Below are 16,149 nucleotides of genomic sequence, written 5' to 3' on the forward strand. Positions count from 1 at the left end.
GAGCAGCTAACCCTGGCACAGGTAAGGAGTACAGAACATGTAGTTCCTCCCTGTACTGTAGGGGGCGCTACAAGACACCAGTCAGAGCATGCACTTCAGTAATAGAGGTGATTTACCAGCAAAATGCCCATTCTGATTGGTCGGTACTTCCGGCCATTGACACATTTCACAGATCTGGACGGTCTGTACATTGTATGTTGAGTCTGGTTTCAAGTTACAATGGTCCAGAAAAGACCATTGTATGTTGAAACAATTGTATGTTGAGGCCATTGTAAGTTGAGGGATCACTGTACACATATATATATATATATATATATATATATATATATATATATTACATAATATTATATAATGCATGCCTTGTGGGGTGTTCCCGTATACAATGGTTTGTACCTACCAAAAGTGGTCCAAGGAAGGACAGCCACCGAACCAGCAACAGTGTCATGGGTGCCCAAGGCCTATTGATGAGCCAAGACTTGCCGTCTGGTCTTATTCCACTGAAATGCTACTAAAAGACGTATTGCTAAAAAAAAAAAAAAAATGTAATATTGGCTATGACATAGGGCATTGCAGTTTGCTGTATATGGGCTGCACAACCACAGACTAGTCAAAGTGCGATGTGAGTAGTAGAAGAAGGCAGCCTGATCTGATGAATCACATTTTCTTTTATATCAGAGCCTAATGGTTATGTCTGCATCACTTACCTGGGTACGAGATGGCACTATGGAAAGAAGACAAGCTGGCGGAGGCAGCTTCTGAGACCCAGTGTGATTGCTAGTTATAAGTCAGGGAAGTGCACAGCCACCAGCTCCAAACTTTTCACTTATATAGGGGAAGCTCAGATCTCATTGACAGCCATGGAGTGAGCCGCACGCTGCCCAAAACCTCCTTGGCTTGTAACTAGCAATCACTGTGGGTCTCAGTAGTGAGACCTGTTGCAATCAATCTTCTGACATGTCTGGGCAACAAGTTGAAAGTTTTTTTTAATAAGCCTTTATGTGCTCCTGAGCTGCATTTACTGTCCTGCTGGTCGACATTGTAAGCAGTCAACAACTTCATCAACAAATACATACACAACAGTTTAGCTGAATATAATAATTAAATGGGCACTCTCATTAAAACTAAAAAAAAAAAAAAAATTCTATGTTTTATTTGTGTTTAAAAAGCTCAAGACTTGGACCGAAGTCCAAACACAGAAAGTGCAGCCTGGAGTGCTGAGGGGGATTGTCCAGCCTCATCCAATCATAGCTCCTCTCACACATAACTGCCATATGCTGTAGGTTGTACGGACTGGCTTCCGGCAGCCGTCCCTGCAGTGGAGACGGCTGCCGGCTTCTAATATCGGGCGGCGTGTTCAGCCGGGACCAGGCCGCTAATTTAGCCCACAGCTTCGGCCTGGTCCCGGCCTTGTGTTTTTCAGGCAGCCGTCCCCACGGGGGAGACGGCTGCAAGCTTCTCTGTCGGGGCGGTGTTTCGGCCGGGAGCCAGACGCTTCTTTCACCGCAGCTTAACCTGGTCCCGGCCGAGTGTAGCTCCGCCCCGCGGGCGGTCTCGTCTATATCCTCCGGCAGCTGTCCCCGCTAAGGGAGATGGCTGCCGGCTTCACAGTTTTAGGGCGGTTTCGGCCGGGAGCCAGGCCGCTAATTTAGGCCGCGGCTTTGGCCTGGTCGCGGCCGAGTGTAGCTCCGCCCACTTCGCGCTCTCTGAGCGCCCAATCAATTCAGCGCCGGCACGGGGAAGGCTGGTTCAGCCTATTAGGCGGCAGCGCGGGTTTCACAGTACTCCTCCCCTCAGGTCACGTGACTCCAGGAGCCCGAGTAGCTCCTCTGTTCCAGCGCCGTTCTTCAGACGCTGCTGCACGCTGCTCCTGTGGGTCTTCCATCCCTGTTTCCAGCCGGCTGTCCTGTGTTCAGAAGGTGTGGGGACGTCTGGGTGAGCTTATTCCAGTTATTCTGTCACTATTTGGCCCGTATTGAACCTTCCCTCAGACAGGCGGCCCCTGCTTTGGTCACTTACTATGCTTGTACAGGGTGTAGGGTAAAATTTTCGGGGGTTCGGCTGTACTCACTTGTTCTGTCTGCTCTTCCTCACGCCTTACTACCCCGGCCCAAGATGCTTCTTCGGGGTCTGTGGCCCCTGAACCGGCACCGGTTTGGGTGTCTTCCCTCTCCCAGACTATCTCAGACCTGACGAAGGTTTCCAAGGAGGTGGCTACAGCCTTAAGGCAGTCTTCCCTATGTCCCCCTCGGGAAGCTAGTTCGGCGTCTTCGGACCGTCGACGCTCCCACAGGCGCCCATGGGTTTTTTATCCTGACTCCTCTCCTGAAAACAGACGCTGCTCGCGTTCCAGATCCCCCGCTCCTAGGTGGCGTTCCTGGTCACGCGACCACTCTTCTAGGGGCTGTTCCCCAAACCGCCATTCTAGATCTCGGTCTCCCAGATCAGGAGCCTCCACTAACCGTACCCGATCTCCGGGTGAATTGGCGGACTCAGAACCTCATTTGGATTCTGAAGAGCTGTCCTCCATGTCTGACTTGGTGGATGGCCTGGTGTCTGCAGTCAGGGACACTTTCCATCTACAGGACCCTGGACCCTCGGACGCTGCTCCTGAGGTTTCCTTTGCCGTACTCCTGGTTCTCCAAAGTTTTTCTATCCTCATAAGGAGTTTGATGTGCTTCTGGAAAACGCCTGGAAGCTTCCAGAGAAGCGCTTCCAAGGCACTAAAAGGTTAAAGACCTTGTGTCCATTCCCTCAGGACCTTATTTCTAAAAGGACTGTTCCTCCATCTGTGGACCCCCCAGTCTCCCGTTTATCCAAATCCACTACTCTACCGTTGGCGGATGCCGCTTCCTTTAAGGATCCCGCGTACAAGCGGGTTGAGAATTTGGCCAAATACGCATTTGAAGCGGTGGGATCCTCCCTGCTTCCGGCCTTCTCTTCCACCTGGGTTGTGAAGGCCTTAGCGGTGTGGGCTTCTCAGCTTCGTCAAGGTCTCTTGTCCGGGGCCTCCACGGATGATCTGGCTGAGATTGCTCGTCAGGTGTCAGACGCAGGCGAATATTTAAGCCAGGTTTCATTGGAGTCTGCTCGCTGTGCGGCTGTCGCGTCTGGCAACCTAGTCCCATTCGTCGCTCCATGTGGCTCAAAGCTTGGAACGCCGATTCGGCTTCCAAGAAATCTCTGACGGCAATGGCCTTTACTGGCGGTCGCCTTTTTGGGAAACGGCTAGACGACATAATCTCTGAGGCTACGGGAGGTAAAAGTTCTTTGCTTCCCTAGAACAAGGCTCGCCGCACTGCGGCTCATGGGGGTTTTCGTAAGTCAACCTCCTTTCGGTCCTTTCGCCCCCTGGGTCAGGGGCGCCAGGAAAAATCGAGCCCCTCGCAAGGTAGGCAGGGCCCGTCCTTCAAACTTTGCTCCTCCTGGAAGCAGGATAATCGTTCCAACCGATTTCCCGCTAAATCAGGAACCCGCAAGCCTGCCTCGACCTGAAGGGGCGCCCCCACCAGGGACTCCGTCTCGGGTGGGCAGTTGCTTACTACTTTTTCGGAACGTCTGGTTGGCACAAGTCCAGGACTCTTGGGTTTGGGACGTCATCTCCGACGGTTACCGAATTGAGTTTGTTTCTTTTCCCCGGGATCGTTTTTTTCGATCCCGGCCTCCTCGTTCACCTACTCTGGCCGCAGGTTTTCATTCTGCCATTCGCACTCTGCTGCAACAGGGTGTTATTGTGCCCGTTCCACCTCAGGACCGTTTCAGGGGTTTCTATTCAAACCTCTTTGTTGTGCCCAAAAAGGAGGATTCAGACCTGAAACTCCTCAACTGGCATCTTCGCCACTTCCGTGTGGAGTCTCTACGGTCGATCGTGGCATCCATGGATCAAGGCGAATTACTGTCTTCAGTGGACATTCGGGATGCGTATCTACACATTCCGATTTTTTTTCCTCCTCAACGTTTCCTCCGCTTTGCCGTTCCGCAGGGTCACTTTCAATTTGTGGCTCTGCCCTTCAGCCTGGCTACAGCTCGGGTTTTTACCAAGGTCCTGGCGGCTGTCATGGCCATTCTCAGGTCCCGGGGGGTGTCTGTCCTTCCTTACCTGGACGACCTGCTTATCAAGGCCCCTTCCCGGATCCAGAACGAGGAGAGTCTCCGCATCACCCTGCTGACCCTAACCAGCTTTGGGTGGCTGATCAACGAGGAGAAATCCAACCTTTCTCCCTCCCGGTCTCTGGTCTTTCTGGGCCTCCGGTTTGATACCGGGAGTGCCCGAATCTTCCTTCCTCTGGACAAGCGGAGTGCTCTGCTGTCAGGCGTTCGTCACTTGAGACGCCCGCATCCAGTGTCCATTCATGCTTGCATGGCAGTGCTGGGCAGAATGGTGGCGGCAATAACGGTGGTTCCGTTTGCACAGTTCAGTTGCCGTCCGCTTCAGTGGGCTATGCTGTCTCTGTGGGACGGATCCCCCCCTGTCCTTGGATCATCGGATTCGTCTGCCCACCTCGGCTCTCCAGTCTTTTCTTTGGTGGCTACACTCTCCCCTCCTTCTGAGCGGCCGCTCCTTTCTACCGTTGAACTGGCTAGTTCTTACGACGGATGCGAGCCTCCTCGGTTGGGGGGGGGGGGGTTTTCCTGGATCGGACGGTCACCTCGGGAAGCCAGGCTTCCTATCAATGTCCTGGAGATACGGGCAATATTCCTTTGTCTCCGACACTGGGAGTCTCTTCTTCAGGCTCGCCCCGTTCGCATTCAGTCTGACAACGCCACGGCCGTGGTGTATCTCAACCGCCAAGGGGGCACTCGCAGCAGTGCCGCCATGACTGAGGTGTCCAAGATTTTGACCTGGGCGGAACGCATGGTTCCCTCCATATCAGCGATCCACATTCTGGGGGTGGAAAATTGGGAGGCGGACTTTCTCAGTCGCTCCTCTCCCGATCCCGGGTGTGGTCCCTTCACCTGGAGGTGTTCGAGTCCATTTGCCGTCGTTGGGGGGGGATTCCGGACGTGGACCTCTTTGCGTCCCGCTTAAACCGGCAGGTTCCAAGCGTCGTGGCAAAGTCCAGAGATCCTCTGGCGCTGGCCGCGGACGCCCTCCTCATTCCCTGGTCTCGGTTCACTCTCCCGTACCTGTTTCCGCCAATTCCCCTCCTTCCCCGAGTGCTCAGGAAACTCAAAGCGGAAGACGTACCGGCCATCATAGTGGCTCCGGATTCGCCCCGCCGATCTTGGTACACCGACGTGGTTCAGCTCGTGGCGGACGTTCCCTTCTGACTGCCAGATCGCCTCGATCTTCTGTCTCAGGGTCCTCTTTGCCACCCCAATTCACAGCCGCTGCGTTTGACGGCGTGGCGGTTGAAACCGCTGTATTGAAGGCTCGCGGTTTCTCAACTGGGGTTATTCGCACTATGCTCAGGGCGTGTAAACCGTCCTCAGCTAGGATCTACCATAGTACTTGGCGGGCTTATTTTCGGTGGCTTATTTTCTCTTTCCCTGGTTCGTTTTTCTCTGCCGAACCTTCTGGCGTTTCTGCAGTCGGGTCTTGAGACGCGCCTAGCTCTTAGTTCCCTCAAGGGTCAAGTGTCGGCGCTGTCTATTCTTTTTCAGCGGCCTCTGGCTTCTGACTCATCAGTTCACATCTTCCTCCAAGGAGTAGCTCACGAGATTCCTCCATACAGGTCTCCTACTCCCCCTTGGGACTTAAATTTGGTCCTGAGTGCCTTGCAATCCGTTCCGTTCGAGCCTATCCGCGATATTTCTCTCCGTTTTCTTTCCTGGAAGGTCGCCTTTTTGGTAGCTGTGAGCTCGATCCGTCGGGTGTCGGAGTTGGCAGCTCTTTCTTGTCAACCTCCCTTCCTGATTCTTCATCAATTCGGCAGTACTTCGGCCGGTTCCTTCCTTTCAACCGAAGGTGGTTTCGTCTTTTCATCTGAACGAGGACATTGTTCTTCCTTCCTTCTGCCCTGCTCCATCTCATCCTAAGGAGCGTTCTCTCCACAATCTGGATGTGGTACGAGTCTACCTCAAGGCCACCTCTTCTTTCCGACGGTCTGAGTCGCTGTTTGTCCTTCCGGAGGGCCGACGCAAAGGTTTGCCGGCTTCCAAGGCCACCATCTCCACATGGATCCGGTCCGCCATTTCTGAAGCATACCGTTCCAAGGGGAAGGATCCTCCCTTCCGGGTTACGGCTCACTCCACTTGCTCTGTGGGGGCCTCTTGGGCGGTCTTTAACAGGGCTTCGGCCCTACAGGTGTGTAAGGCGGCTACTTGGTCTTCGGTGCACACTTCGGTGCTTTGGTATGTCCCACGGTTCCTGTGTCCCCCAATGGAGCTGTATGAGAAAAGGAGATTTTTTACACTTACCGTAATATCTTTTTCTCAGAAGCTCCATTGGGGGACACAGCTCCCACCCTGTGTAGTTAGTTGTGATCTGAGAGTTGGTCACCTCTCAGTCTGTTGGTTCATTGTTTTGACTGGGCGCCCTCTGGACTCTGTATTTTTTTTCGGTTCCTCCTATTGCTTTGGGACTAAAACTGAGTGTCTCTGAGGCAGTAGGTGGGGTATACCCTGCTGGGAGGGGCCGACTTCTTTTTTTGTATGCCTAGTGTTAGCCTCCTAGTGGCAGCAAGATATACCCACGGTTCCTGTGTCCCCCAATGAAGCATCTGAGAAAAAGATTTTACGGTAAGTGTAAAAAATCTCCTTTTTTTTAAACAAAGTATATAAGAAATATTTTTTATTTACCATAAGGCGTGCAATAGCAAAAATTTGTTTTAATGAGAGTGCCCATTTAAGAATGATCCATATCTGCACCTGTACAGGGTCCGACTGCCCTTACGGTGCCCCGGCTGAGCTGCTATGTGTGACTGTCCGCACACAGCAGGCCACCCCCCTCCATTCTTCTCTATTGGAGAGTCGGAGACGCAGCGTTCCTGTGTCTCCGCTATTCTTATAGAGAAGAATAGAGGGGACTTGTTTCGACCAGATGATTTGCTGGGTACAAAACGTGCTCTAGCGGCATGGAGTCGGGCCCCCCTACGGTCCCCTGAGATTAGACTTTTCTTAGCACTGGACATCTTCTTTAAGCTTGCAAGCCTAGAGAACGTTAAAGGGGTACTCCGGTGGGAAACTTTTATTTTTTATTTATTTTTTTAAATCAACTGGTGCCAGAAAGTTAAACAGATTTGTAAATTACTTCTATTAAAAATCTTAATCCTTCCAGTACTTATTAGCTGCTCAATACTACAGAGGAAAATTTTTCTTTTTGGAACACACTGCTCTCTGCTGACATCTCTGTCCATTTTAGGAACTGTCCAGAACAGCATCTGTTTGCTATGGGGATTTTCTCCTACTCTGGACAGTTCTTAAAATGGACAGAGATGTCAGCAGAGAGCACTGTGGTCATGATGTCAGAAGAGAGCACTGTGTTCCAAAAAGAAAAGTATTTCCTCTGTAGTATTCAGCAGCTAATAAGTATTGGAAAGATTAAGATCTTTTAATAGAAGTAATTTACAAATCTGTTTAACTTTCTGGCACCAATTGATTAAAAAAAAAAAAGTTTTTGCAGCATCGAACTGTAATGCAAATTGTAATGAGAACCCTTACAAAGTATATTATGCAATGTATCTACAAAGTCTCTCTTTGTTTGTTGTTAATTCTGTATGTAAATTGTAAGTTGAACCTAGGCTATAACCATTAAAAATGTCTGCTGCAAAGAACCCAAGAAACCCAAACTATAATGGGGGGTCTTTTCTAATGAAAAAGAAAAAAACGCAGGTCAGCTCACCACCATAGTAAACAGGCACCACAGATTAGAGTCCGGAGGCACGTATGCAGGGGACAGCTTCCCTCGTAGACAACAATGGAAAAATGGTTCTAGCTCACGGACAAGAAAAAAAAAAGTTAAAAAGCAGAGTAACCAGCTTAGTAGGCATATGACGCTAAAATCCAGAGTAAACTCCAGCGCGATTCGAGCTTATGCTCTTTTCTAATGTCTTCACAGTCTTTTGTCTGCATCATAACTTACCTATAAATCTGCTTTCTTAACAGAACTTGTAAAACGTCTTGATGATGCGTCAGATGAAGTGCGGATCACCGCTGCTAAAACATTGAGTCTGTGGTTTACATTCATTGATGATCGGTATGAGAGGACGATGTATCGGGGTCACCTGGAATTCCTATACCGTTGTCTCCTTGTACATCTTGATGATACAGATACTACTCTCCAAGCCACAGTACTAGGTGAGTCTACTGGTGCCCTTATTATTGGAGACAGGGGAATGGCTATAGGGTGTGCAGAGATACCACATAAAGAACAGCAGCAATTTAAAAGGTATAATGGCGTTTAGTGCTGTAGTTGCACAGGGGACTATCTTCAACCTACACATGGGCACTAGGTTTTCTACAGGCCATTTCTTCAATTCAGCTATCTTTACAATAGAAAAACAAATCTTTCTTTATATAATCACCAGCATATTGTGCAGTGCAGTGTAGAACCATCAGTATGTTTCATGGAACGTGGGGGGGAATCTGAATTTTTCAGGGGCCAGTTAAGTTTGAAGTGGATTTGAGGGCCTTTCTGTGAGAAATACCCCATAAATGACCCAATTATAGAAACTGCACCCCTCAAAGTATTCAAAATGACATTCAGAAAGTGTGTTAACCCTTTAGGTGTTTCACAGGAATAGCAGCAAAATGGAGGTGAAAATTCAGTGTCTTCATTTTTTACACTAACATGCTCTTGTAAACCCATATTTTTTATTTTTACAAGGGGTAAAAGGAGAAAAAGCCCCCCAAAATTTAACCTAATTTCTCTCAAGTAAGGAGAATACCTCATATGTGTATGTAAAGTGCTCTGTTTCTGCAGTAGAGGGCTCAGAAGGAGCGACAATGGGATTTTGGAGAGCGAATTTTGCTGAAATGGTTTTTGGGGGGCATGTTGCTTTTAGGGAAGCCCCATGGTGCCAGAACAGCAAAAAAACACCCACATGGCATACTATATGGGAAACTAAACCCCTCAAGAAAGGTAGCAAGGGGGGTACAGTGAGCCTTTACACCCCACAGGTCTTTCACGATTTTCACAAAAGTTTGATGTGAAAATGAAAAATTTTATTTTTTTCACAAAAATGCTGGTGTTACCCCAAATTTTTCATTTTTACAAGGGGTAATAGAAGAAATAGTGTTACAAATTTTGGGGGGCTATTTCTTCTGAGTATGGAAATACCCCATATGTGGATGTAAAGTGCTCCGCAGGTGAACTACAATGCTCAGAAAGCGCCATTGAGCGTTTGGAGAGAGAATTTGGTTGGAATAGAAGTCGGGGGCCAAGTGCGTTTACAAAGCCCCCTGTGGTGCCAGAACAGTGGACCCCCCCACATGTGACCCCCCATTTTGGAAACTACATCCCTCACGGAATGTAATAAGGGGTGCGGTGAGCATTTACACCCCACTGGCGTTTGACAGATTTTTGGAACAGTGGGCTGTGCAAATGAAAAATTTTATTTTTCATTTTCACAGATCACTGTTCCAAAAATCTGTCAGACACCTGTGGGGTGTAAATTCTCACTGCACCCCTTATTACATTGTGAGGGGTGTAGTTTACGAAATGGGGTCACATTTGAGGGGGAGTCCATTGTTCTAGCCACCATGGAGACTTTGTAAACTAACATAGCCCTCAATTCCAGCCAAATTCTCTCTCCAAAAGCCGCAGAGCACTTTACCACATATGGGGTATTTCCTTACTCAGAAAAAAATGGGGTTAAAAATTTTGGGGGACTTTTTTCCTATTACCCCTTGTGAAAATGAAAACATTGGGGAAACACCAGCATTTTAGTGAAAAAAAAAATCTAAATTTTATTTTTCATGTCCAACTTTAACGAAAATTTGTCAAACACCTGTGGGGAGTTAAGGCTCACTATACCCCTTGTTATGTTCCGTGAGGGGTGTAGTTTTCAAAATGGGTCACATGTGGGTGTTTGTTTTTTTTATCTGCGTTTATGTCAGAACCGCTGTAACCAGTAGCCAACCCTGTGCAAATCACCAGTTTAGGCCTCAAATGTACATGGTGCGCTCTCATTCCGGAGCCATGTTGTGGGCCCGCAGAGCATTTTACGCCCACATAGGGGGTATTTCTGTACAAATTTTGGGAGTGTTTATTTTCTTTTGCCTCTTATGACAACGAAAAGTATTTTTTTTACACTAATATGCTGGTGTAGACCCCAACTTTACCTTTTCATAAGGGGAAAAAGGAGAAAAAGCTCACCAAAATTTGTAGTGCAATTTCTCCCGAGTATGGAAATACCCCATATGGGGCCCTAAACTGTTGCCTTGAAATACGACAGGGCTCCAGAGTGAGAGAGCGCCATGCGCATTTGAGGCCTATATTAGGGATTATCATAAGGGTGGACCCTCCACCAAAAATACCCTACACCAGTGTTCCCCAAACAGGGTGCCTCCAGCTGTTGCAAACCTCCCAACATGCCTGGACAGTCAATGATTGTCTGGCAATACTGGGAGTTGTTATATTGCAACAGCTGGAGGCTCCTTTTTGGAAACACTGCCATACGAGACATTTTTAATACTTATTGGGGGAAGGGGGGCGTGACAGTGTAAAGGTGTGTGTATATGTAGTGCTATACTCTTTATTTTGTGTAGTGTAGTGTCTTTAGGGTACATTCACACGGGCGGGGGGGTTCAGAGCTAGTTTCTCGCTGGGAGTTTGAGCTGCAGCTGAAAATTTTCCGCAGCTCAAACTTAAAGCAGGAAACTCGCTGTAACCTCCCGCTCGCGTGAATGTACCCTGTACATTCACATGGGGGGGGGGGGGGGCAAACCTTCAGCTGTTGCAAAACTACAACTCCCAGCATGCATGGTCTGTCGGTGCATGCTGCGAGTTGTAGTTTTTCCAACAGCTGAAGGCACACGGGTTGGGAAACACTAAATTTAGGAAACAGACAGTGTTTCCCAAGCAGTGTGCCTACAGTTGTTGCAAAACTACAACTTCCAGCATGCCCAGACAGCTGGGGCATGCTGGGAGTTGTAGTTCTGCAACAACTGGAGGAGAACAGTTTGGAGAACACTTTGTAATGGTCTCCAAACTGTGGCCTTCCAGATGTTGCAAAACTTCAACCGCAAGCATGCCCAGGCATGCTGGGAGTTGTAGTTCGGCAACATCTGAAGGGCCAGATGTTGCAGAACTACAACTCCCAGCATGCCTGAGCAGTCTGGGCATGCTTGCAGTGGAAGTTTTGCAACATCTGGAGGGTTACAGCTTGGACACCACTATATAGTGGTCTCTAAACTGTGCTCTTCCAGATGTGACAAAACTACAACTCCCAGCATGCCAGGACTGTCTGGGCATGCAGGGAGTTGTAGTTTTGCAACATCTGGAAGGGCACAGTTTGGAGACCACTGAACAGTGCTGGGAGTTGTAGTTTTGTAAACCCCTTGCAGCATACTCGCAGCAATCGCCTCCGCACAGGAGCCCTCTGCCACCCGCCGCACAGGATTTCCGCCCGGTAACAGCCGCCTGCTGGCCGCCGATTGCTTCCCAATAACCGCTGCCCACCGCCCGCAAATCCCCCTGCTCTGCCCACCTTTGGTAGTCCGGGCAGAACGGGAGATTAACTGTTAAACCCCCCCCCAACCCCCCTCCCCCATTTGCCATTGGTCGATCAGTCCTGACAGACCAATGGCAGGGGGTAGGAGGAGGTGGCACCCCTGCCACCTCACTCATATGCTTAAGGGTGATTGGCGCTGTATCGATCACCAGAGACCTGATTGGCCTGGAAACACTGTGATTCGCCGATCTAAATTGACCAACAAATCACGGCGATCGCTGACAAGGGGGGGGGGGGTGGTCTCAGGATATGCCGGGATGGCTGCTGTTAGATAACGGTGCTGTGCACTAAGTGACGCTCGTTGTTAAGGGGTTAAAGGAGATCTCCGGCCCACTGCGATCTCCGAAACAGGACCCGGCGCTCAGTGAGGAGCGTGTGCTGCAGTCAGCACTCGTCTAAGGCATTTCTATTGGAGCACCGATAAGACCGGAGTACAGCACTCGGGCATAGTCTGCACTCCCATAGAAATGAATGGAGCGCGTGCTGTATACTGGTAGATGACACTTGCTCCTCACTCAGAAAGCCGGGTTCCCGTCCGGGAGATCGCGGGGGGTCCCAGAGGTCAGACTCCCCACGATCAGCTACTCATCCCCTATCCCATGGATACGGGATACGTTCATTTCCTCCTTTAAAGGGGTTATCCAAGAAAAAACTTTTTTTTTATACTTTAACTGGCTCCAGAAAGTTAAACAGATTTGTAAATTACTTCTATTAAAAAATCTTAATCCTTTCAGTACTTATGAGCTGCTGAAGTTGAGTTGTTCTTTTCTGTCTAAGTGCTCTCTAATGACACCTGTCTCGGGTGTAAAGTGTGTAATCCCCATAGAAAACCTCTTCTACTCTGTGCAGTTCCCGAGACAAGCAGAGATGTCAGCAGAGAGCACTGTTGCCAGACAGAAAACAACAACTCAACTTCAGAAGCTGATAATTATTGAAAGAATTAAGTTTTTTAATAGAAGTAATTTACAAATCTGTTTAACTTTCTGGAGCAAGTTGAGATATAAAAAAAAGGTTTTCCCTGGAATACCCCTTTCAGCTCATCTCTCCAGGAGATAAGCCACCATCTTGGGAGTCTGGCAGCAGCTTTCTCCTCTATCCTCACAGAAAACACGCACCCTAGGCCTAGCTAAGTGTACATAAAAGAAGTGAGATAGATAACTATTGGCTGAACATTCAGCCAACACTTATCTAAAATGTATGTCGGCTTTACATTTGGTGTATATGATAGGAAAACCTTTTAACCTATACTCTACGTACAACTCCATTTGGCCGAGGCCAAAGAATCTTGGGTCAGTATTTGTTGTATACCTATTTTTCACAGAGCAGACTGTAATTTCTTATATAGAGAGTATACCACTTCTTATTATTATATTTATTTTTTTAAGCATACACTGGCATAGTCAGTGTTTGTCATATGCCAGTGTATGCTTGTGCAGTGGCATCCCTGATAATACACATCAGGAGCATAGTCTTACAATGGAACTAAATGCCCTTAAGGAAAAGGTGGCCAAAAACAAAACAATTTTCTGTATATTGCTTACACTGGGCACTGGATCTGTCATTAGAATGGGTCCTATAGCGCTTATAGAACTTTTTTGGAATTTTTTTTTCACTCTACTGCTAACATGTTGGTCCTGTAGATCCATCATTTGCTTCAACATTTGATGTCTGGGAGACAGCGGTGACTTTTACGATGGATGACGGCTTCATGTTAATTTGTTGTACAAATCGCTGCTTGTCTGTGCTGCCGGGGAATGATGTACAGACCTGTTCTGACTACATAAATCACGGTGGCATAATGTGATGGGGTGCTTAAAGGGGAAAAATGGCCCTATTATCTGGGCACCTTGTCAGACGCACGCAATTGATCTGATGGTGGCAGCTACGACATGTCAAATAGCAGCAGAAGGGTGTACTTTAACCCCTTAAGGACATAAAATATACATTCATAAAATGTATGGCACAAACAAACAAAAAAATACTGTGTGTGTGGGGAAATTGAAAAGAAAACCGCAATTTAGCAAATTGTGGAAGGTTTTGTTTTTACGCCGTACAATTTACAGTAAAAATTATATGTTTTCTATATTCTGTGGGTCAATACGATTAAAATGATACCCATTAAAATATACTTTTCTATTATTGTACCACTTTTAAAAAACGGCAAACTTTTTAACCAAATTAGTACGTTTAAAATCCCTCTATTTGCTGACCTTTTTCATTTTTCCGTATAAGCGGCGGTATGAGGGCTAAGTTTTTTTCTCTGAACTCTTTATTGATACCACATATATAAAACTTTGAATACATTTTTTATCAATTTTTTGGGGAATAAAAAGTTTCAAAAAGGCAGCAATTTGTGACTTTTTTTTTTCTTTTAACGTTCACGTCGTTCACTTGATTGCTAATACTGTTCAGTGCTATGCATAGGGCATAGCACTGATCAGTGTTATCGGTCATCTTCTGCTCAATCTCAGACCAGAGCAGAAGACCCCTGGAGAATAATGTTGAGCACGAATATTCAAATTGCTAATTTTTATTGCGAATATCGGCACTTCGTGATTTCACGAATATTTAGAATATATAGCAAAATATATTCGTTATGACGCATATTCGTTTCTTTTTTTTTTTTTCTTTTTTTCACATTACACATCACAATTTACACATCACAATTTACACATCACAAATTAATCCCACGCAACCCTCGCCATGCGAGATGGTATTTTTTGCCCAAGGTCCATAAGTCGCAGAGCCGACCCCCGGGACGCCCCATCATCATGGGGATCGGCTCTGCGACCGAATACCTTTCTCAATATGTAGAATGGCTCCTTAAGCCACTCCTTCCATCTATGCCTACTTATATAAAAGATACAGGTGACTTACTGACACACCTTGACACTTTCACTTGGAACAGTACCCACCATCTTGCATCCATTGACGTAGAGAGCGTGTACACCCGCATCCCCCACAATGCGTGTGTACAGGCCATCCGAGAGATCCTGGTTGAAATCGGAGAATCCACTGAATTTGTCAACTTCATCACAGACTCCCTCCTATTCATTTTGTCCCATAATGAGTTCAGAGAAGGTGACACTTGGTATAGACAGGAGACCGGGACTGCGATGGGCACCCCGGTCTCTTGTACTTATGCCAATCTTTTTTTAGCTGCGTTTGAACGCAAATACGTTTTTTACCCCAACAATCCTTTTGTTTCTCATATTAAATTATTTTTGAGGTATGTCGATGACATTCTCATTATATAGGAGGGGTCTGAAAACACCTTTAATTCCTTTGTCACCCACCTTAATTCAACTAACAGAGAGAACATGCTTTTCACCTCTGTCTATGGTGATCAGGAACTCACCTTTTTAGATGTTAAGTTGGTTGTCCAGAATGAAATACTAACCACACAGGGCTATAGGAAAAGCATAGCCCGTAACTCTTTGCTACACTTTAAAAGTTCCCATCCTCACCATGTTAAAAGGAGCATTCCCTACTCTCAATTTTTGCGTTTACGCAAAGTTAATAGTGAAGAGGAGAAATTCAGAGAACAAGCCTCAGAACTTAGTCAGACTGACAGACCACGGTTACCCTGATAAAATCATAGATGAGGCTTTCGCCAAAGCCTCTTCTATTCCTAGGTCTAACTTACTCTTCCCCAAATCCAGACTTGATATCAAACCTAAACGTTTTGTTTTTTCTGTTACCAATAGTAACATGAATCGCCTTGTTGACAGTACCATCCGAAAATACTGGTATATCCTGGAGTCTGATCCGGATCTGAAGGATGTCGCCAGCAATGCCCCCCTAGTTACTTACAGGAAGAATCGCACGCTAGGCGACATCCTCAGAAAGCCGACTTCGTTATCCAAAGACATGCCAGGAATGGATGGCAACTGGCTAGCAAGATGTCTCCCCATTGGGAATTTCCCATGTAGGTCATGTTCTTTTTGCGCCCAAAACCTAGCCTCTAAATCTATGCAATTAGGAGGGCATCGTCACTTTGTCACAGATTTCATTACTTGCCGTACCCTTTACGTTGTCTACGTTGTCTTATGCCCCTGTGGCTTCCTTTACGTTGGAAAGACGATCCGGCCCCTCCATGTTCGTTTTCGCGAACATTTGCGTTCCATCAGAACAGGCACAGGGGCCCCTCGACTCATCCAACACGTAAGAGAAGTCCACGCCAGCGATCCCGGAGTCCTCAAGTTTGCCGGCATTGAGCGAATCGATACCCCGCCTGGGGGCGGCAATAAACACGCCGCCCTCTTACGGAGAGAAGCCCATTGGATTGTGCGACTTGAGGCTACCTGCGTCCTTGGACTGAACGATCGTTTGGAGGTAGCCCCTTTTCAATGATTCCATTGATGAAATTGTACTTTCTCTTTATTTTTAGCTCTGTGATCCATAAATAAACATAAAAAACCAAGTGTTACAGGATCACAGAGCTAAAGATAAAGAGAAAGTACAATTTCATCAATGGAATCATTGAAAAGGGGCTACCTCCAAACGATCGTTCAGTCCAAGGACGCCGGTAGCCTCA

The 16,149-nt window shown here is 47.3% G+C and overlaps 1 protein-coding gene across 1 annotated transcript in view; it reads left to right on the forward strand.

Moving 5' to 3' along the window:
• The window catches only part of DNAAF5 (dynein axonemal assembly factor 5), a 96,048-nt gene that overhangs the window by 61,239 nt on the left and 18,660 nt on the right, over window positions 1-16,149 (forward strand). Inside the window, exon 12 of the mRNA XM_056535920.1 lies at window positions 8,044-8,235. Within this exon, the coding sequence (XP_056391895.1) occupies window positions 8,044-8,235 (192 nt within the window). The remainder of the gene's footprint in view (window positions 1-8,043; window positions 8,236-16,149) is intronic.

This window comes from Hyla sarda, chromosome 8 (genome assembly GCF_029499605.1).
Source record: "Hyla sarda isolate aHylSar1 chromosome 8, aHylSar1.hap1, whole genome shotgun sequence".
Classification (NCBI taxonomy): Eukaryota; Metazoa; Chordata; class Amphibia; order Anura; family Hylidae; genus Hyla; species Hyla sarda.